Here is a 20,286-nt window from a genome sequence, read left to right on the forward strand (position 1 = left end):
ATTTATAAACCTTCATTCAGTGACTGTCGGAAGTCACAATACTGCCAGGGAAAGTAACTTGGGTGACCAGTCCTTGCACTTACGACCACGGGAGGTAGACGGTCAACATTTGGGGCCCCTTGGCAAATGGCGTGGATCCACAATGCTTGCAAAACTGTGATCACCCTTTGTGACGTCCGCCGGTTATAAGTAGAGGACTCCGTGTCATTGCTTAGCCCTCTTGTCATCACTCACACTTTCAAACCAGGATTGTTGTCCTTCAGCATCAATGCCGAATTTCAAACCAGGATTGTTGTCCTTCAGCATCAATGCCGGATTAATATTTTTTTTGGGGGGGGGGGGTCCAGTTACTGAAGCAGACCGTAATGTGGCTTAGCTCCTCTCCCGCGCATGCAGTGGGCGCACCTCTGCAGCAAACCCTGGCTAAAAGGTGGTTTAATGGGAGCAGATTTACCCCATGTCAGGCCTCCAAAGCATACGGTGGGTGCATTTCTCCAACAAATCCTGGCCAAGAGGCGGCTTAATGGGAGCACAGCCTGCAGGTCACAAATTCAAACCATGGCTTAGTTCCCTTCTTGTTGTGTGCAACTGAGGCACAACAAACCCCCGGTTGAGAGGCGGCTCAGTGGGAACGGAGCCCCCATGCAAACCATGGTTTAGCCCCTTCCCCGTGCATCTCAACAGATGCACCTCTGCAACAAACCCCGGTTAAGAGGAGGCTCAGTGGGAGCGGAGCCCCCATGCAAACCATGGTTTAGCCCTTTTCCCGTGCATCTCAACGGACGCACCTCTGCAACAAACCCCGGTTAAGAGGAGGCTCAGTGGGAGCGGAGCCCCCATGCAAACCATGGTTTAGCCCTTTTCCCGTGCATCTCAACGGACGCACCTCTGCAACAAACCCCGGTTAAGAGGCGGCTTAGCGGGCAGCGCGGGCCAGCCAAGCCTCACCCCGTCCGGCCTCGGCAGGCAGCGGAGGCGGAGGCGTTGCTGCAGCCGGGCGGAAGGCGGGTAGGCCGGGCGGGCGGTCAGCCGGCGGAGGGGCGGCCCGAGGGCGGCGGTTGGGGCTGCGGCGCGCGGCGGCGGCGGCAGCGGCGATGGCGATGGCTCTGGCGGGGCTGGTGCTGGTGCTGGCGGCGGCCGGCGTTTCTCCCTCGGCAGCGGCGCAGGTGGAGGTGACGCTGCCCGGCCGGGGCGGCGGCTGCACCTTGCAGGGAGCGTTGCTGAGCCGGCCCGGCTTGGAACTGCAGGCGGCGGCGGCCGTGCGGGGCAGCCTGGTGCTGGTGAGAAAGCGGGGGCTGTTTGGGGAGGGGGCTGCAAGGAGGGGAGGGCAGAGGGGGGTCGACCTTCTAAAGTGCGTGGGAGGGGGGCTGTTTGGGGAGGGGGCTGTAGGGAGGGGGGCAGAGGAAGGGGCAATCTTCTGATCCACATGGGGAAGGGCTGTTTGGGGAGGGGGCTTTTGGTGTTCTAGGGATGGGGGGCAGAGGAAGGGTGAACCTTCTAAACTGCGTGGGAAGGGGGCTGTTTGGGGAGGGGGGCTGTAAGGAGGGGGGGCAGAGGAAGGGGCAATCTTCTGATCCACATGGGGAAGGGCTGTTTGGGGAGGGGGCTTTTGGTGTTCTAGGGATGGGGGGGCAGAGGAAGGGTGAACCTTCTAAACTGCGTGGGAGGGGGGCTATTTTGGGGAGGGGGCTGTAGGGAGGGGGGCAGAGGAAGGGTCAACCTTATCCACATGGGGGGCTGTTTGGGGAGGGGGCTTTTGGTGTTCTAGGGATGGGGGGCAGAGGAAGGGTGAACCTTCTAAACTGCGTGGGAGGGGGGCTGTTTGGGGAGGGGGGCTGTAGGGAGGGGGGCAGAGGAAGGGGCAATCTTCTGATCCACATGGGGAAGGGCTGTTTGGGGAGGGGGCTTTTGGTGTTCTAGGGATGGGGGGGCAGAGGAAGGGTGAACCTTCTAAACTGCGTGGGAGGGGGGCTATTTGGGGAGGGGGCTGTAGGGAGGGGGGCAGAGGAAGGGTCAACCTTATCCACATGGGGGGCTGTTTGGGGAGGGGGCTTTTGGTGTTCTAGGGATGGGGGGCAGAGGAAGGGTGAACCTTCTAAACTGCGTGGGAGGGGGGCTATTTGGGGAGGGGGCTGTAGGGAGGGGGGCAGAGGAAGGGTCAACCTTATTCTGAACTGCATGGGGAGGGGCTGTTTGTGGAGGGGGCTTTTGGTGTTCTAGGGATGGGGGGGCAGAGGAAGGGTGAACCTTCTAAACTGCGTGGGAGAGGGGCTGTTTTGGGAGGGGGCTCTAATGATGTGGGAGAGAAGAGTGTCAACCTTCTGAACCACATGGGGGATTTGTTTGGGGAATGGGGTTCTAAGGATGGGAGGAGGGGGTCAACCTTCTAAACTGTGTGGGGGTGGGGCTTTTTGGGGAGGGGGCTGTAGGGAGGGGGAACAGAGGAAGGGTCAACCTTCTGAACCGCATGGGAAGGGGCTGTTTGGGGAGGGGGCTTTTGGTGCTCTAGGGATGGGGGGGCAGAGGAAGGGTGAACCGTCTAAACTGCATGGGAGAGGGGCTGTTTGAGGAGGGGGCTCTAACGATGTGGGGGAGAAGGGGGTCAACCTTCTGAACCACATGGGAGAGGGGCTATTTGGGGAGGGGGCTAAGGATGGGGAGAGGGTGGTCAACCTTCTGAACCACATGGGGGAGTGGCTGTTTGGGGGAGGGGGCTCTAAGGATGGGGGGGCAGAGGAGGGGTCATCCTTCCTCTGATCCACATAGGGAGGGGGCTTTTGGTGCTCTAGGGATGGGGGCAAAGGAAGGGTGAACCTTCTAAACTCCATGGGAGAGGGGCTGTTTTGGGAGGGGGCTCTAATGATGTGGGGGAGAAGAGGGTCAACCTTCTGAACCACATGGGGGGGTTGTTTGGGGAGGGGGGTTCTAAGGATGGGAGGAGGGGGTCAACCTTCTAAACTGTGTGGGGGTGGGGCTTTTTTTGGGGAGGGGGCTGTAGGGAGGGGGAACAGAGGAATGGTCAACCTTCTGAACCGCACGGGAAGGGGCTGTTTGGGGAGGGGGCTTTTGGTGCTCTAGGGATGGGGGCAGAGGAAGGGTCAACCTTCTGAACCACATGAGGGAGGGGCTGTATGGGGAGGGAGCTGTAAGGATGTGGGGTAGAAGGGGGTCAACCTTCTGAACCACATGGGAGAGGGGCTATTTGGGGAGGGGGCTAAGGATGGGGGGAGGGTGGTCAACCTTCTGAATCGTATGGCGGTGGGGTTGTTTGGGGAGGGGGATTTTGGTGCTTTAGGGAGGGGGAAAGAGGGGGGGTCAACCTTCTAAACTGCATGGGAGAAGGGCTTTTTGGGGAGGGGGATGTAAGGATAGGGGCCAGAGAGGGGGTTCAACTTTCTTCTGCACTGGATGGGAGAAGGGCTTTTGGGGGAGGGGGCTCTTAGTGCTCTAGGGATGGGGGGAGGCCTAGATGGGCAGATAAGCCCGAGGCCGACTTTGGACACGTTTCACTCAGCAATATAAATGGTGGCCTCAATAGTGGCCGTAACTCGAGGACTACCTCGTATGTACGACAGTGGCAGCATCCCCAGGGTGGGTGGGGTCATGCTACCTTCCCACTGGGCCATGGAGGAAGCCAGTTTCCCTTAACAACTTCACTGCCATGATTCATGTAACAACGGGGCGAAAATCAGCCGTAATATCAGCGCTTCCCTTAACGACCACCTAGCTTATCCGGGGCAATCCTGGTTCCCCAATGCGTTCGTTCAGGTGAGGCCTACCTGTGCAAACAAACTCCCCGATGCGTACGATGCCATGTTCCTGATGTTTGGAGAGCAGGCGCTGGAAGCCGAGTTCATGTCGTCTTCCGTCCCTCTTTTCCCCAGGTGAATGACACCGAGCCCCGGCTGGACCATGAGGACACCTGGATTGGTGTGGTTCCGGTGGTGGAGGAGGAAGAAGCAGAGACCCCCAAGCGCCACAAAGAGGAGTCCTTCGCCAGCACAGTGGTCGACAAGGTGCATCTTTCACCTGAGTCCCGCCTGCTCGTTTCTCTCTTGATACCTCGGCCCACGGAGGTAGCAGCAGATTCAGGCAGTGAGGAGGGTTGGGGAGGAACCTGGGCCAGTCCTGGAGTCTGGGGAAGGCTCTGAGGAGGGCTCTGTGTCGGAGGCAGAGAGGGGGCCAGGGACGTCCAACAGTTATCAGCAGAGTCAGACATCAGTGAGGCAGAAGAACAGCTGGAGCCTGTTCCCAGTGGGCGCATGCACAGAGCTGCCAGACAAAGGGAACAGCTAAAGAACAGGGGTCGACTTGGGAGTAAGGGCACAGGTGGACGGTGAATGGCCCCTCCCAGAGGGAATAAAAGAGGAGCGACAGGGGAGTGGAGTTTGCAGGAGACAATTAGTTCGCTTCATTGGTTCGCGACTCTCCGAGACTCCTTGCCAAGTTCTGCAGAGATCGGCCTGGCAGCTCTCCAAGCCAGATAAGGTCTGTGACCGTAAATCCTCCCTTTGCTGGATGTGCAGAATTCACAGCCAATTAATAAAAGGTGTTTTTTTTGTCGGGACCAAGAACTCGGCTTCCTACTCTCGGGAAGCCCAGGTATGAATACTTCCCGAGCCCCAGGAAGCAAGTGGGACAGACCCTCTTCCTGTTTCCTAATTCCTCGTTGGTGTTTTCCTTCCTGCAGATGAAACGGGCCCTAGTTCTGGGGGCTTCGGCCCTGCTCATCCTTGCCCTGAACCAGAACCGAATCCGAGAGGTAGGTATGGATGCTCTTGAGGATGCTGGAGAGGTGACGGGACACCCACCCCCCTCATTCCCCACTGATGGGCTTTTCCTGGCCTTCTTCCTTCTGCAGCTGGATGTCTCCCAGGTCCTTTCAAAGCCCGTGGTGGTAGTGCAGACTTCGGAAAACGTGACCAAGCTCCTTGGGGCGCTGTTGCGGTGAGCTGGCTGGGTATCGGTGTGTGTGTGTGGAAGGACAGGAGGCTGTGGGTGAAGTTTTAATTTCCGCTTAGGCTTCTGAAAATCTGTTTGCGTTAAAAAAATAAGCCTCGGAGTACGTTTCTTCAAAAAAAAAATCCCCAAAATACTTGACTTATAAACAGCAGAGATCTCAGAACTTGGCAATATTAAGACTTACGGACTTCAACTCCCAGAATTCCTGTGTTATTTCTATTTTAATTTTCCCTCCCCTCCTATCACTATTACGTTCCAAAACTTGATAATACCATTTCTTTTCTGCTCCTTATCTTCCCTCTGTTTTGTTATTCATGTTTCCATTATTTAGCTCTTCACCTCTGTTTATATTAAAGTTCCAGCCTTTCTTTCTTTCTTTCTTTCTTTCTTTCTTTCTTTCTTTCTTTCTTTCTTTTTTCTTTCTTTCTTTCTTTCTTTCTTTCTTTCCTTTCCTTCCTCTTCCTTTCCTTTCCTTTCTTTCCCTTCCTTCCTTCCTTCCTTCCTTCCTTCCTTCCTTCCTTCCTTCATTATTCAATATCATAATATACCCATCTGGTATAAGTGTAAAGTTTCTTTCTGTCTGTCTGTCTTTCTTTTCTTTTTCTTTCTTTCTCTTTCCTTCCTTTCCATCTGTCTGTCTTTTTCTTTCTTTCTTTCTCTTTCCTTCTTTTCTTCCTTTCTCTGTCTGTTTGTCTTTCATTCATTTATTCATTATTCAATATCATAATATATACTTCTGGTATAAGTGTAAAGTTTGTTTCTGTCTGTCTGTCTTTTCTTTTTCTTTCTTTCTCTTTCCTTCCTTTCCATCTGTCTGTCTTTCTTTTCTTTTTCTTTCTTTCTCTTTCCTTCTTTTCTTCCTTTCTCTGTCTGTTTGTCTTTCATCTGTTGTAATATAGTTCCTTGTGTAGGTGTGTGTCCCCCATGGCCCAGTTCATACTAGGGCTTGCAGAGTCACGCTGAACCACACAGGAGAAAACAAACTCCTAGAACGCCATAACATCCTGATAGTGCATAACATAACATCCTGAGATGTGCCCTACCATTGACGTCCAGGATTTAACCATATATAGACTGAGCAGTAGATTAGAAATTGTACTTTTACAGGCTGTTTTTAACCACATGCTATTGCTCCTCCTGCCTTTGTCCTATCTCAATAAAAGGGGCTCTCAGACCCCCAATCTGGGTCGTCGCTCCATCCCGAGAAAGGTTGTCTCCTGTCTTTTCTCAACATTGGCCTCTTGTTCGAACCACGGGAACGTTACATTCATCCATTTATTCATTATTCAATATCATAATATACACTTCTGGTATAAGTGTAAAGTTTCTGTCTGTCTGTCTTTTCTTTTCTTTTTCTTTCTTTCTCTTTCCTTCCTTTCCATCTGTCTGTCTTTCTGTCTTTTTCTTTCTCTTTCCTTCTTTTCTTCCTTTCCCTCTGTCTGTTTGTCTTTCATCCATTTATTCATTATTCAATATCATAATATACACTTCTGGTATAAGTGTAAAGTTTCTTTCTGTCTTTCTTTCTTTCTTTCTTTCTTTCTTTCTTTCTTTCTTTCTTTCTTTTCTTTCTTTCTCTTCCCTTCCTTTCCATCTGTCTGTCTGTCTTTCTGTCTCTTTTTTTCTTTCCTTCTTTTCTTCCTTTCTGTATGTCTGTCTTTCATTCATTCATTGATTTATTCATTATTCAATATCATAATATACACTTGTAGTACCAAGTATAACAATCGTTTAAAGCATTTCAAATATATGTACTTCATGTTTTTTTCCTAATGCCATCATCCAAACTCTTAATTTTCAATTAAAACTTAATTCCTTAACAGAATACATCTTCTAATGGCTGTGTTTATTGTTTAATGTTATATGGCCCCAGTTATGCACAGTATATATGTGACTGTACGAAAATGAAAAGGGAAAATTGTAACGTTCCCGTGGTTCGCCCATGAGGCCAATGTTGAGAAAAGACAGGAGACAACCTTTCTCGGGATGGAGCGATGACCCAGATTGGGGGTCTGAGAGCCCCTTTTATTGAGATAGGACAAAGGCAGGAGGAGCAATAGCATGTGCTTAAAAACAGCCTGTAAAAGTACAATTTCTAATCTACTGCTCAGTCTATATATGGTTAAATCCTGGACGTCATTGGTAGGGCACATATCAGAATGTTATGTTATGCACTATCAGGATGTTATGGCGTTCTAAGAGTTTGTTTTCTCCTGTGTGATTCAGCGTGACTCTGCAAGCCCTAGTATGAACTGGGCCATGGGGGACACACACCTACACAAGGAACTATATTACAACAGAAAATAAAAACACATTTACATATAATAGATGTATCAATTCATCTTCTAATAGATGTATTCATTCTCATACATCTATTCGTGTTCTTTCCGATCCTAATATATTATTAAGTAATATATTAAGATATATGAAAGAGTAAGGAGGAGGTTTAGAACCTGAAGAGTGGTAGAAAAAGATACGTGTAAATAATATGGAACAATGAAAATGAAATGTAATGAGTAATAATACTACGTCTATTTGTATTGAAATGTATGATACTCGGGTATCACACCACGCATTGATATATATAAACAATATAAAATAAAAAACTTGACCAAAAAAACACCCCTCCCAGAATTCCCCAGCCAGCATGGCTGACTGCGGAATTCTGGGAGTTGAAGTCCACAAGCCTTAATAAAGTTTGAAACCCCTTGATAGGCAGGTAAGTCCTGCTTTTGCGACCACAGTTGGGAGCAAAATCTCCTTGGCTAACCTTAATGTTAAAGCTGAAACCTTTTAAGGACCAGGGGGTGACATGATAGCAGCCTTCTAATATTTGGAGGGCTGCCCCAAAGGACTCCAGCTGTTCTCCAAAGCACCTGGGGGTAGGACAAGGAACAACGGATGGAAACTAATCAAGGAGGGAAGCGTCCTAGAACTAAGGAGAAAGTAAGAACAGTTAACCCATGGAACTCCTTGCCACCAGAAGTTGTGATTGCTCCATCATCACTGGAGGCAACTGGACCGCCGTTTACTTGGAATGGTCTAGGGTCTCCTGCTTGAGCAGGGGGTTGGACTAGAAGACCTCCAAGGTCCCTTCCAACTCTGTTATTCATTTCTCTCTCCCCTCTTATTTTTTTTTTTCAGAGGTCTCCAGGCCACAGCGAAGATTACATACCAAGCAGGGCTGCTGGAGAACATGGTATGTGACTGGCATGGGCAGGCAGAGGTGGTACTGGCCTGGGCAGGGAAGACGAATCGATGGTGGCTTAGCTTAACATCTATCTATCTATCTATCATCTATCTATCTATCTATCTATCTATCTATCTATCTATCTATCTATCTATCTATCTATCTATCTACTCTATCTATCTATCTATCTATCTATCTATCTATCTATCTATCTATCTATCTATCTATCTATCTATCTATCTATCTATCTATCTATCTATCTATCTATCTATCTATCTATCTACCTACCTACCTACCTACCTACCTACCTACCTACCTACCTACCTACCTACCTACCTACCTACCTACTATCTACCATATCTATCTATCTATCTATCTATCTATCTATCTATCTATCTATCTATCTATCTATCTATCTATCTATCTATCATCTATCTATTTTATCTATCTATCTATATCTATCTAATCAATCTCATCTATCTATTCTCTCTACCTCCTTATCTATCTATCTATCTATCTATCTATCTATCTATTAATTATTAAACTTGTATTCCGCCCACTCTCGGAAAAACTCAGGGCGGCTTACAAATAAGAAGGGGGGGATATAAAAAATAAAAACAACAATTAAAAATTCAGCAACAGTCATAACATAGGATGGGGCTGGATAATTCAACAGGCCTGCCGGAACAGCCAGGACTTAGTAGCTTTGAGGAAGGCCGGAAGGGTAGTAAGGGTCCAGTTCTCCACGGGGAGATCGTTCCATAGGGCCGGAGCAGCTACAGAGAAGGCCCTCCCCCGGGGGGGTCGCCAGCCGACATTGACCGGCAGATGGAATCCGGAGGAGGCCTCGTCTGTGTGATCTTATCGGTCTCTGGGAGGTAAATGGCAGGAGGCGGTCTCTCAGGTAGCCAGGTCCTAAACCATCTAGGGCTTTAAAATAACGACTAGCACCTTGAAAGGTGTCCGGAGACCAATGGGCAGCCAGTGCAGCTCGCGAAGGATAGGTGTAACGTGGGTGTACCTAGGTGCACCCACAATCGCTCGCGCGGCTGCATTCTGGACTAGCTGAAGTCTTCGAACACTCTTCAGGGGCAGCCCCAACATCCGATTAACATGTCTGAAGCGAAAAACGGCAGCGCTAATTACAGGTGGGAGGCGGGCCTATGGCGCGCGCAGTGGCCAAATTGATCGATGATGTATAAAGGCAGATATCTCCTCAACGGTAGTTTTTATATCTCCGGCGATGTCAGCAGAGGCTAACGAAAGCTAAGCGGGTAATATATTTTAAGTTCCGGACATCAGGTCCCTTCCAGCTCTTATTATTCTTTTATTTTTATTTTATTTTTAATTATAAATTTTTATTTTAAACACATAAACACATCAACAGGAACAAACACAGGACTTTAAAAACAACATAGGAAAAAGAAGTTCCATCGTATATGATACAGCAGTTCCGAATCGGTTCTTTACAGTTAGTGTTTTCCCTTCTATACATTTCTGTCTTGCGTTCATAATCTTCTTGTTCGTTATCCATTTTTATGTACAATTCTTTATTTATTTATACTTAGCTACTTATGACCAAATATTATTTACCTGTATTGTGCTTTATATTTTTACTGTCATTTATTCTCTTATGTACAGTTATAGGTATACATTCACATAGTTATTCTTTTTCTTTGCCATTCTTATATTATTATTATTTCATTTAAAAGGTTATAAGGTATAGTTTGGAATGCTTTACCATCCTTCGCACCTGCCATGACACCACCTTATTTTCTCTTCTTTTCTCCCTCCCTCCCTTCTCTACTTCCTTCCTTCCTCCTCTCCATCCCCTTCTTCCTTCCCTTACCTCTCCCCTACTCCTACCCTCTTTCTTCTCCTTCCTACCCTCTCTCCTTCTCTTTCTCTCCCTTCCACCCTCCTCTCCTTCCCCTTCCTTCTTCCCTTACCTCTCCTCCACTCTTCCCTTCCTACTATCTCTCCTCTTTCTCTCCCTTCCACCCTCCTCTCCTTTCCCCTTCCTTCTTCCCTTACTTCTCCCCTACTCCTACCCTCTCTCTTCCCCTTCCTGCCCTCTCTCCTTCTCTTTTTCTCCCTTCCACCCACCTCTCCTTACCTCTTTCTTCTTCCCCTACCTCTCCTCCACACTTCTTCCTCTCCTACTATCTCTCCTTCTCTTCCTCTCTCTTCCACCCTCCTCTCCTTTCCATTCCTTCGTCCGCCGTTCTCTACTTCCTTCCTCCTTCCTTCCTTCTTCCCTTCCTTTCTTTTTTCTATTGTTGAGAGGGGTCTCTTTCAAATCCCAGTTTATGTTTTCTCGGGGATGGTATTTCCGCAAGCCCATTTTTGTTTCGTATCATTGTTCTTTTAAATCGCCGTGATTTGCGGTTTGTTGTGTAGTTTTGAAGCCTTCCATTGTCTCTCGTCTCTGGTTTTGACCTAAACTCAAGTTTTCCGCCCCCCCCTTTTTTTTCTCTCTCTCAAGGGGGTGACCCTGACTCTCTGGTCCACGTGTGGCCTCTCGCGGGGTGGCATGTATGCCGAGTGGCAGGGCGTTATCTGCATGGGCGAAAACAGCTCCAAGGTCCAGGTTGGTGAAAGGAGTCCGGAATTCTGTTGGAAATGTGTTGATTGATAGGTCGTGAGGAGAACGCTCCGGAGGCCACAAGTTAACAATAGCGGAAGACAGGTAGGCCTCCACTTAAACAGAACTCCCCCCCTCCTTGCTGAGCAAGGCAGGGACCCGCGTCCAGTTTTGCAACCAATGGTTGCCGCCGTCGTTAAGCAAATCGCAAAGCGGTCATTAAGTGAACCAGCCGGCCGTTAAGCGAATCCGGCTCGCCTCATCGGCTTCGTTTGTGTTGGAAAGCCGGCTGGGAGAAAATCACAATCGCGTGATTTCAGGATGCGGCAAACCATTGCGAACAGTAGCCTGAATTTGGATCGCCAGAGCAGGGGATGGGACGAGGGTCATAAGTGCGAGGATCGCCCGTCAGCCCCATTTTTCCCCCAGTGCCGTTGTAATGTTCAACGGTCCGTAAATAAATGGCTGTAAGTTGAGGATAACTATAGTAGATTTACAGGGCTGCCCAATTTGTAAAGTAGTTCTATTTTGACCCAGTTGCCCAAACACAAGAAACCCTCTCAAGTTAACGTTCCTTTATTAGAAGTGCCGGCAGTCCCGGCAAAAAGTTTCTCTCTCACCGCAGGCTAACAAGTCTGTCTGGCAGGGGGAGGAATAGTTGTCTGCCACATCTGTTCATCTCTGCCCCCTGCCTTTGATCCCCAAAGCTAGGGTGGGGTTTTGCTAGCAATGGTGGATTTTCCGTCCCGAGGACCGGCCCATAGATTTCCACTGCTCTCCTCTCCTCTGCCACACCTATTTATCTCCACTTCCTGCCTTTGATCCCCAGAGCTAGAGTGGGGCTTCGCTAGCAGCAGTGATTCTTCTGTCCCAAGGACCGGCCCATAGATTTCCACTGCTCTCCTCTCCTCTGCTGCATCTATTTATCTCCACCTCCTGCCTTTGATCCCCAGAGCTAGAGTGGGGCTTCACTAGCAGCAGTGATTCTTCTGTCCCAAGGACCGGCCCATAGATTTCCACTGCTCTCCTCTGCCACATCTATTCATCTCCACCCCCTGCCTTTTATCCCCAGAGCTAGGGTGGAGTTTTGCTAGCAATGATGGCTTTTCCATCCCGAGGACCAGCCCATAGATTTTCACTGCTCTCCTCTCCTCTGCCTTCTGCACATTCGCTAATCAGGCACTGGACCCAGCTGTTCCTCCTCTTCCTCATCAGCCACCTCCAGACCTGGGGGCTGTTGACTCTCCATTGGAGGGCTGAGGGACAGCCTAGGGCTCCACCCTCTCCCTCCCTCCCCCTCTCTCTCTGACAGCTCCATTCCCAATTTCCCCTCCCCTCGATGCTGACCGGCTCATAGATTTCCACTGCTCTCCTCTCCTCTGCCACATCTATTCATCTCCGCCTCCTGCCTTTTATCCCCCGAGCTAGAGTGAGGCTTCGCTAGCAGCAGTGATTCTTCTGTCCCAAGGACCGCCCCATAGATTTCCACTGCTCTCCTCTCCTCTGCCACATCTATTCATCTCCGCCCCCTGCCTTTTATCCCCAGAGCTAGGGTGGGGTTTTGCTAGCAATGGTGGCTTTTCCGTCCCGAGGACCAGCCCATAGATTTCCATTGTTCTCCTCTCCTCTGCCTTCTGTGCATTCGGCTAATCAGGCACTGGACCCAGCTGTTCCTCCTCTTCCTCATCAGCCACCGCCAGATCTGGGGGCTGTTGACTCTCCATTGGAGGGCTGAGGGACAGCCTAGGCTCCACCCTCTCCCTCCTCCCTCCCTCCCCCTCTCTCTCTGACAGCTCCATTCCCTCTTTCCCCTCCCCTCGATGCTGACTGGCTCATAGATTTCCACTGCTCTCCTCTCCTCTGCCTTCTACGCATCTGCTTGTCAGGCAGTAAAGGAACTTAATTCCCACTACTTGCTGAGCCCCCTCGGGAAAAAAAGACTAAAAACTAAAACCAACCCAGATTCACAAGTTGTGCAAAAAGTAGCTGCTAGGTTTATTTATTTATTTTTTAAACTAAACCCAGTGTCAGCGTTCCAAATATCATGCAGAATTAAATCAGAGTCCAAGGCAAAACTATCCTTAAAGTTCCAATTTAATAAGTCAGACATGTTGGCAACGTTCTGTGGAATCCCAATTTTGGAAGTTACCTAGGATTCCCACCCAGTTGAAAGTTCATGATCTTGTCCCCACGCCCACAAATCCATCACACCGTCCAATTGTCTTCTTCCACGCTGGCATCTCCACCCAGCTGGTTCCGGTCAGGTGCAGAGGTGCGGAGACAAAAGATGACCTTGGGCCTCTCGAAAAGAATGACAACAACACATTCCACAGTTCTACTCCTTTCTATTCCCCCCTCCCAACTACTACACTAATGAAACAGCACAATGAAATAAGAGAGAGTGTGAAATAAGAGAGTCTTTAGGCCAAAGATCCTAAAAGGGATATAACTGCAGGCCTGACACCCAGGTAAGCAGGTTGTACCCCCTCATCGACTCAAGAGTGACGTGCGTTACCTTTGGGGTTGGGTCTCTGTTGGCAGAAATACCTCCAGCAGCTGTGGAATGCCATCCTGCTCATTGCGTTCATCCTGTGCACAGGTGTGATTGTGCAGGCACGACGACAATCCCGGCACAGTCAGTTGGACCAAGAATCTGAGGTGAGCCTCCTCTCAGCTTCGGGTGTAGCTTGAGTTTAGTTTAGTTTGGGGTTGGGTTGGGGTTGGGTTGGGATTGGGGTTGAGTTGGATTGGGTTGGTTGGGGTTGGAGTTGAGGTTGGTTGGGGTTGGGTTGGGATTGGTTGGGGTTGGGTTGGGTTGGATTGGGGTTGAGTTGGGGTTGAGGTTGTTTGGGTTTGGGTTGGGATTGGGGTTGGTTGGGGTTGGGTTGGATTGGGGTTGAGTTGGATTAGGGTTGAGTTGGGGTTGGGTTGGGTTGGGTTGAGGTTGGTTGGGTTGGGTTGGGTTGGGGTTGGTTGAGGTTGGGTTGGGGTTGGTTGGATTGGGGTTGGTTGGGTTGGGTTGGGGTTGGGTTGGATTGGGGTTGAGTTGGATTAGGGTTGAGTTGGGTTTGGGTTGGGTTGGTTGGGGTTCAGGTTGGTTGGGTTTGGGTTGGGTTGGATTGGGGTTCAGTTGGATTGGGGTTGAGTTGGGTTGGGTTGGGTTGGGGTTCAGGTTGGTTGGGGTTCGGTTCAGTTCAGTTCAGTTTAGTTGATTGTCATTGCACCTCGTACAACGAAATTAAAGTGTACATTACAACTATAAAAATAAAACCAAAAACCACCCATCCTTCACGTTCTATACAATTGAATTGGAAAACCCCTGAGATTTGCATTCATATTGCACTATAGAGTAGAATTCAACATAGTTACTGCTCTGGGATAGAAGCTGTTTTTCAGTCTTGTTTTTATTGCCCTGTACCGGCTGCCAGATGGTAATAGTTCCAAAAAAAAGGGTTCCCACGATGAGATGGATTTTTAAGGAAGTTTTGAACTTTCTTAAGGCAGCGGGAGCTATAAAGCTCTTCCAAAGAGGGGAGGGGGCAACCCATGATCCTCTGGGCAATGGCGTTGACCCTCTGGAGCGCTGTCCTATCTGCCACGGTGCAATTGGCAAAACAGACACAAGCGCAGTAAGTTGGTAAGGCCACACTTGGAATATTTGCATCCAGTTTTGGTCACCACGATGTAAAAAAGATGTGGAGACTCTGGAAAGAGTGCAGAGAAGAGCAACCAAGAGGATTAGGGGACTGGAGGCTAAAACATATGACGAACGGTTGCAGGAATTGGGTATGTCTAGTGTAAGAGAAAGAAGGACTAGGGGAGACATGATAGCAGTCTTCCAATATCTCAGGGGTTGCCCCAAAGAAGAGGGAGTCAAGCTATTCTCCAAAGCACCTGGGGGCAGGAGAAGAAGGAATGGGTGGAAACTAATCAAAGAGAGAAGCAACTTAGAACCGAGGAGAAATTTCCTGACAGTGAGAGCAATTAATCAGTGGAACAGAAGTTGCCTCCAGAAGTTATGAGTGCCCCAACACTGGAAGCCTTTAAGAAGAGGTTGGATACCCATTTGTCTGAAACGGTATAGGGTTTCCTGCCTAGGCAGGGGGTTGGACTAGAAGACCTCCAAGGTCCCTTCCAGCTCTGCTACTGTATTGTATTGTATCCTGTACTCAATCCTTGCAGAGTGAGGATGGCATCGGTCGGCCTAACACTAATCTTCCCCCCTTGCAGCTGGATCTCAAGCAGCACATGGCCCAGAAGCTGCTGGCATTGAAAACCCGGCGTTACCATCCGGGCAGGGCACCGCACAGCTGGGCACACGAGATTGACAGCTGTGCCATCTGCCTGGACCAGTTTCAGAGGAATCAGGTGAGACTCGGGATAAATCTGGCTCTGTCTGTTTCCTGTCCTTTGCTTCTAAAGGCTTCTGCAGATCTTCCACTTGCAAACTGAAGTTCATTTGAAGTTTGCGGTGAGGCTGGGGGGAAAAGTGACTCACGACCTAGTCCTCCCACTTACGACCTTGGCAGCGTCTCGGGGTTTAAGTGGTCACTCTTTGTGACTTTCCCAAGGGCTCCCCCCCCCCACGAAACAACCAAAGGGAATGGGGAGAAGCCAGCTTTGTTCAAGGACGGCCGCCGAAAAGATGGTAACGCCAGACGCGATTCACTTAACGGCCCCTTTGCTTACCAGCAGGCGTTTCCATCCCAATTGCGATCAGAGGTTGAGGACTACCCCTATATCAGCCCCGTTCACACGGACTTTTTCCCCGTAACTAGCAGGACATCCTTTCATTCAGTTTCCCAACTTCTTGAATTTCCGGGAGGCGCTGAATTAGCAACTAACACAGCAGCTAAATTTGCCCAATGTGCGCTGGGTTTTACACAGTTGCTAGTTTGGTGTTTAATATATCAAGAAAAGTGGTGGCTCAGTGGCTAAGACACGGAGCTTGTTGATCAGAAAGGTCAGCAGTTCGAATCCCGAGCGCCGCCTAACGGCGTGAGCTCCCGTGACTCCTCCCAGCTTCTGCCAACCTAGCAGTTCGAAAGCACGTTAAAAATGCAAGTAGGAAAATAGGAACCACCTTTGGTGGGAAGGGAAGGGAAGCGTTCCATGCGCCTTTGGCGTTGAGTCATGCCGGCCACATGACCACGGAGACGTCTTCGGACAGCGCTGGCTCTTCGGCTTTGAAACAGCGATGAGCACCGCCCCCTAGAGTCGGGAACGACTAGCACATAGGTGCGATGGAAACTTTTACCTTTAATGTTAATGCTGAATTCTTTATAATTCTGTTTTTTTTAATGCATGCAAATAGCATTTCAAGCGTCCCTAAGAAACGCCTGTTGCTACGGGGTGGAACTGATATCAAGTTGCTGGTTTTAAAACTCCAGCGACTTTTCAGAGGTTTAGACTTCCGACTCCCAGAATTCCCCGGGGTTGCCTGGGGAAGGGGGGGGGGATTCTGGGAGTTGAAGTTTACCCACCTTAAAAGTTGCTGAGTTTGGGGGAAATGCTACTTCTGAAGGTCGCTTTGACACACGGCGAATTGGAGATGTTAACTCCCGCTAACCGGGGAGCGGCCAGAAAGTTAGTTGGTTCCCTCCATTGTAGATCCCTGGAGGTGCTAATCCCCAACCTATGAGGAACCTGCTACATCCCTCTGGGTCTAAACAAATACTGTGGGGGTAACCCTAACCTTAACACCCATTGGGGGTGGTGTTCTGTTAAGATGCAGCTTTTTGTGCCTTAAAACGGCTTCTACTGTACTGCTGTAAAATGGCTTCTACTGTCCAGTGCAGTGGAGTTGCCATGGTAACGACTTCACAGTATTCCACAAGGGGGCTCCCTTGCGGAGTACGCGGCTCCTCCTTCACTTTTCCTCCGGAAAAGTTCCGATTCGAAACAATCACCGGCATCGGTTTGTCCGACGGAATTTATACGTGAGACTCTTTCAGACCTCTTTTTCCAGTCTGTCGCGCTGAGGTTCTTCCGGTCTTTCCTCTACCAACTCTTCCCAAGTGAGGGGGAGAAAATGCAGGTGGAGCACGTGGCCACTCCCTCTTGCCACACCTGAGTCTCTCTTGGCTTGCCCGACAGTGTCTCCGGGTGCTGCCCTGCCTGCACGAATTTCATCGGGACTGCGTCGACCCCTGGCTTCTCCTGCAACAGACTTGCCCTCTCTGTAAACACAACGTTCTCGGTAAGAGCCTGGTTTGTTTAGGGGGGGCGGTGTTAGTGGTGATAGAGCCATGTGCCCACCTCCACCCCCCCGTGCTTTCTGAGCCTTTCTTTCCAAAATTCAGTGGCAGAAGCGGAGTGAAAACATTGATATATTGAATTGCTCACATGCGAGAAAGGTCGGCTTTCGTGGGGTTTTTTTATATTGTTCTTTTGTTTTTTTAATACGTAATTTTTTATTAAACTTTTTACAAAACAAAACAGAAAAAAACCAAATTCAACATCCATTCTTCCCCTTCCTAAGACATCGGTATCTATCTATCTATCTATCTATCTATCTATCTATCTATCTATCTATCTATCTATCTATCTATCTATCTATCATCTATCTATCTATCTATCTATCCTAATCTAATCTAATCTAATCTATCTAATCTATCTATCTATATCTATCTATCTAATCTATCTATCTATCTATCTATCATCTATCTCTATCATATATCATATATCTATCTATCTATATCTAATCTATCATCTATCTAATCTCTCTCTCTATCTATCTATCTAATCTATCTATCTATATCTATCTATCTAATCTATCTATCATCTATCTCTATCATATATCATATATCTATCTATATCTAATCTATTCATCTATCTAATCTCTCTATCTATCTATCTCTCTATCTATCTATCTATCATCTATCTATCTCTATCATCTATCTTTCTATCTAATCTATCTATCTCTATCTATCTAATCTATCTATCTATCATCTATCTATCTCTATCATATATCATATATCTATCTATTTATATCTAATCTATCTATCATCTATCTAATCTCTCTATATCTATCTATCATCTATCTATATCTATCATCTATCTATCTATCTCTAATCTATCTATCATCTATATCTAATCTCTCTATCTATCTAATCTATCATCTATCTATCTATCTATCTATCTATCTAATCCATCCATCCATCCATCCATCCATCCATCCATCTCCCCTTTTGTTTAGCATTTTACCTACTTTCCATTCGCTTTTCATTTGCAATTTCCTCTTCTTTACTTTTATAATTCCTATAACCTCTAATATTTGCACATATCAATATTCTACTTTCATTCATTGTTCCTGTTCTCTAACCACCGATACCATTCGTCCCATACTGTGTAGCATTCTTTTTATTCTTTTATCTTGCAGTTTGAGAGTTGATTTAACCATTTCCGCACAGTACCATTGTTTTCTTTTAATTATCGTGTTTTCGGAGGGTATGCCGTCTGTTTCCCCAGATTTGGGCGCATGCTATTCTTGCGGCTGCCCGTATATGAATTATGATATAATTGATTTCCTTTCTAAACGTTCCTCTGATTACCCCTAGCAAAAAACATCTCCGGTTTCAATTGGATTTGAAGGCCTGCAACCAGATTCTTATTTTACTCGAATGTTTCCTCGCTTCCCAGTTTGTTTGCTTTTTTAACCTGGGTAATTTTCAAGAGGCATGGACTTCAACTCCCGGAATTCCCTGCCCCAGAGTACAGCTGTGGAGGTGCCTTGAGTTGCTCTGGAAGTGGCAGGCTTCACAGCCAGATGTGCAACGGCTGCCTCAGCCGGCACTCTGCACGTTCCCCAGAAAACTTTTGGACCTGGCTTCAGATTTTGAAGCTCTCTCCTATCAATCTTGCACCCTGAAATTGCTTTAAGTCTCTATAGCATGCGTGCCCGAAGTGCCACGCAGAGCCATGTTGTCTGGCGTGCGCGGCGTCTCCCGTTCCTCTTCCGGGTTTCTGGCACGCATGCCCGCACGACGATCAGCCAGCCTTCATGCGAGCGGCCGTGCCAGAAACTGGAAGAGCCGGCCTTCCGTCTCCGGGCATGCTGATGTGTGCCGGCCAGCTGATCATCGCGAGTGCATGTGTGCCAGTGACCGGAAGAGTAGCTGGCCCGCCGGACACCAGAAGTTCATTTTCCGGCCCGCGCATGGCCCCTCGGCAGCTCCTCTACTTTGTGGCACGCACGCCGCTTGGTGCTGAAAAGGTTCTCCATCCCTGCTTTAGGTGGTCGATGGAGGGGTAAATTCAGCAATAAGGGGAACTGGGATTTGTGGGGATGGAGTGGGACAGGAAAGGACCGCACAGATGTTTGGCCAATGACCAGACAGATGGACACCTTTTCTGGCCAACCCTAGAAGCGTTTTCTTGCCCTTCTAGCAAAAAATAAATGTGTCCCCCCCCCCTTTCTTTTTATTTGTCTTCCTTTCAGGAAACTGTTGCTGAGAAAGGTAGCAAAACCTGTTCTTCTTGCACTCAAGGGAAGAGCGCATCTCCCCGAGAAGCCATTCTCTAGAGAGCAATGTTTCCCCCCCCTCAAACATGGCCGCTTCTTAAGATGGGTGGACTTCAACTCCCAGAATTCCCCCAGCCATCCCTCAAACCAGAATTCTGGGGAGTTGAAGTCCACCCGTCTTAAAAAGCGTCCATGTTTGAAACGCTGCCCTTGGGTTTTGGACAGTCTCTGGGTTTGCTTCGACCAGAGAAGCTGCTGCTCCGGAGCCCCGCCAGGACAAGGAACGACGGCCGCAGATGTAAACAAGGCGTCCCTCTCTTCCGTCGGCCTCGTTTGTGCATCCTCTCCTGCCACCATCACCACCCCGGACTGAAATCCGTGCCCTTATCGGCGTGCGTGTGTTCTCCGGACATTTTTGTGCAGCGTGGATTCCGAGCTGGGGTGAACCTGCCCTTCGGGGGAGCCCACCTGGGTGTCCCCGTCTCGTGGAGGGACGAAGACGATGGCCGACACGACGTGAGGTTTCCAACCGTCTCCTTTTTAGTGACGATTTGCAAAGGGGAAAAAAACCGAGATTCAGCCGGTTGGGGTGGGAGGGGACGGAGGTTTGAAATTTTTTTCTTTATTTATACTAACTTATTTGGGAAAGAGTTGGGGAGGGTCTTGGGACGATGTCTTGGAAAAAGCTGAGATATTCCAGACTTCGTTGGGAGGTGTATATATATATATATATACCTCCCAACAAAATATATATAAAAACCCCTTTTCCTAATTAAAATAATTCTAGCAAATTGAAACCAGGTGCTACTGGGTCCTTTTTCTTGTTCTATTCTTCCCTCATCCGAACATTTCCTCCTCTTTTTATAGAATTTCAGAGTTGGAAGGGAACCTTGAAGGTCTTCTAGTCCAACCCCCTGCTCAAGTAAGAGACCCTGTACCCGTGATGGCGAATCTATGGCACACGTGCCGCAGGTGGCACGCCGTGCCCTTCCCTGCGGGCACGCCAGCCGTCGCCCCAGCCCAGCTCCGTGCCTCCCTCCGGCCAGCTGGTTTTTAAGTCTCTGCTGTGCATGTGGGGAGGGGGGG

The 20,286-nt window shown here is 48.7% G+C and overlaps 1 protein-coding gene across 2 annotated transcripts; it reads left to right on the forward strand.

Moving 5' to 3' along the window:
- The first annotated feature begins 871 nt into the window (after positions 1 to 871).
- On the forward strand, positions 872 to 19,997 carry RNF215 (ring finger protein 215). 2 transcript variants are annotated; one of them, XM_087705569.1, is made up of 10 exons: positions 888 to 1,280; positions 3,885 to 4,016; positions 4,691 to 4,762; positions 4,862 to 4,947; positions 8,107 to 8,161; positions 10,638 to 10,742; positions 13,278 to 13,394; positions 14,967 to 15,104; positions 16,833 to 16,935; positions 19,177 to 19,997. In XM_087705569.1, exons 1-10 carry the CDS (start codon positions 1,095 to 1,097, stop codon positions 19,188 to 19,190), a joined length of 1,008 nt encoding a protein of 335 aa, XP_087561695.1. In that variant the 5' UTR covers positions 888 to 1,094; the 3' UTR covers positions 19,191 to 19,997. The 2 variants fall into 2 exon arrangements, with proteins under 2 accessions (XP_087561696.1, XP_087561695.1); XM_087705570.1 differs by lacking the exon at positions 16,833 to 16,935 and having other exon boundaries at positions 872 to 1,280.
- Positions 19,998 to 20,286: the final 289 nt, after the last annotated feature.

Source organism: Thamnophis sirtalis, unplaced genomic scaffold (genome assembly GCF_051295495.1).
Source record: "Thamnophis sirtalis isolate CommonGarterSnake01/CBP01778 unplaced genomic scaffold, rThaSir2_p1.2 scaffold_2, whole genome shotgun sequence".
NCBI lineage: Eukaryota > Metazoa > Chordata > Lepidosauria > Squamata > Natricidae > Thamnophis > Thamnophis sirtalis.